The following is a 1,425-nucleotide window of genomic DNA, read 5'->3' on the forward strand; positions in this document are numbered from 1 at the left end:
GGTCGGGGGGTTGTCGGGGTCTGAGGGAATCTGGGGGGGCTGGGGGCGGTCACTGGGGGTTTTGGGGTGCCCTGACCCCTCTCCCCCCCAGGGAGCCTCCCGGCGCTGGTGCTGCAGCACTCCATCACCCCCATCTCGCTGCCCTGCGCCCTCCGCATCCCCCACGCAGGTGGGCACTCCAAAACTGCGGGAACACCCCAAAACCCTGCGGACACCCCAAAACCCCCACAGGGACCCTCCCCCCTCCAACTGCGGGTACACCACCCCAACCCCTTCTCAGGACACCCCAAAAACCCCCCGGGAGAAACCCAAAATCCCCCGGGAACCCCCAAAAGCTCCCAAACTCCCAAAATTCCCCTGGGAAACTCCCGGTGGGATGGGGGCACTGGGATGGGGGCTCTGGGGCGGTGCTGCAGTTGGCTCACTGTGGGGCTGGCATCGGGACTGGGGGCACTGCGGGGGCAGGTCCCGGTTTCGGGGTGCTTGCTGGTCCTGGTGTCGGGGAGGTTGGTCCCAATTTTGGGGATGATGGCCCTGGTTTTGTAGAGGCTGGTCCCAGTTTTGGGGAGGTTGGTCCCAGTTTCGGGTTGCTGTTCCCGGTTCCGGGGCGCTGGAACTCCCAAAATTCCCCTGGGAAACTCCCGAAACCCACGAGGGAACACACCAAAAACCGCGGGGACACCCCAAAACCCCCGCGTGGACCCCCTGAACATCCACTGGGACACCACAAAACCGCGGCTCCTCCCCCAAAACCGCGGGAACCCCAAAAACCGCGGGAACCCGCAGAACTGCGGGGACACCCCCAAACAGCGGGGAACCCCCCGAAAAGCTGACGGGACCCCCCAGAGACTCCTCCAGCCCCCCAGATCCCCCCAGAGCCCCCCGGCCCCTCAGTGTCCCTGCCGGGACGGTTCCTGGGGGGGTGCTGTTCCCGGTTTTGGGGCGCTGTTCCCTTTTTTGGGGCTCTGGTCCAGTTTTGGGGCGCTGGTCCCGTTTCGGGGCGCTGTTCCCGTTTTTGGGGTGCTGTTCCCGGTTTCGGGGCGCTGTTCCCGGTTCCGGGGCGCTGGTCCCGTTCCGGGGTGCTGTTCCCGGTTTCGGGGCGCTGTTCCCTTTTTTGGGGCGCTGTTCCCGTTCCGGGGTGCTGGTCCCGTTCGGGCAGCTCCCCCGTTGCTCCCCAGCCTGCTCCGTGCTGTTCCTGGGCTCGGTGGGCACCGGGGCGCTGACGGGGCCCCAGGCCGTGGCCAAGGCCGTGGGGACCCTCCTGGAGGGGGCCCCGAGTGCGGGGGGCTCCCCCCGGCCGCCCCCCAGCCCCGTGCACTTCAAGGTGTCGGTGCAGGGGATCACCCTGACGGACCGGCAGCGCAAGTGAGGCACCCCCAAACCCCAACAAACCCCAAACCCAGACCCCCTGACCCCCCACCCACC

General features: G+C 67.6%; 1 protein-coding gene across 1 annotated transcript in view; it reads left to right on the forward strand.

Annotated features, from left to right (window-relative positions):
- TNS2 (tensin 2) overlaps positions 1 to 1,425 on the forward strand; it is an 8,720-nt gene that overhangs the window by 6,281 nt on the left and 1,014 nt on the right. The window contains exons 11-12 of the mRNA XM_039705757.1: positions 92 to 169; positions 1,179 to 1,365. Coding sequence (XP_039561691.1) covers positions 92 to 169; positions 1,179 to 1,365 — 265 coding nt within the window. The remainder of the gene's footprint in view (positions 1 to 91; positions 170 to 1,178; positions 1,366 to 1,425) is intronic.

This window comes from Passer montanus, unplaced genomic scaffold, assembly GCF_014805655.1.
Source record: "Passer montanus isolate IOZ18808 unplaced genomic scaffold, ASM1480565v1 scaffold183, whole genome shotgun sequence".
In the NCBI taxonomy this organism is placed as follows: Eukaryota; Metazoa; Chordata; class Aves; order Passeriformes; family Passeridae; genus Passer; species Passer montanus.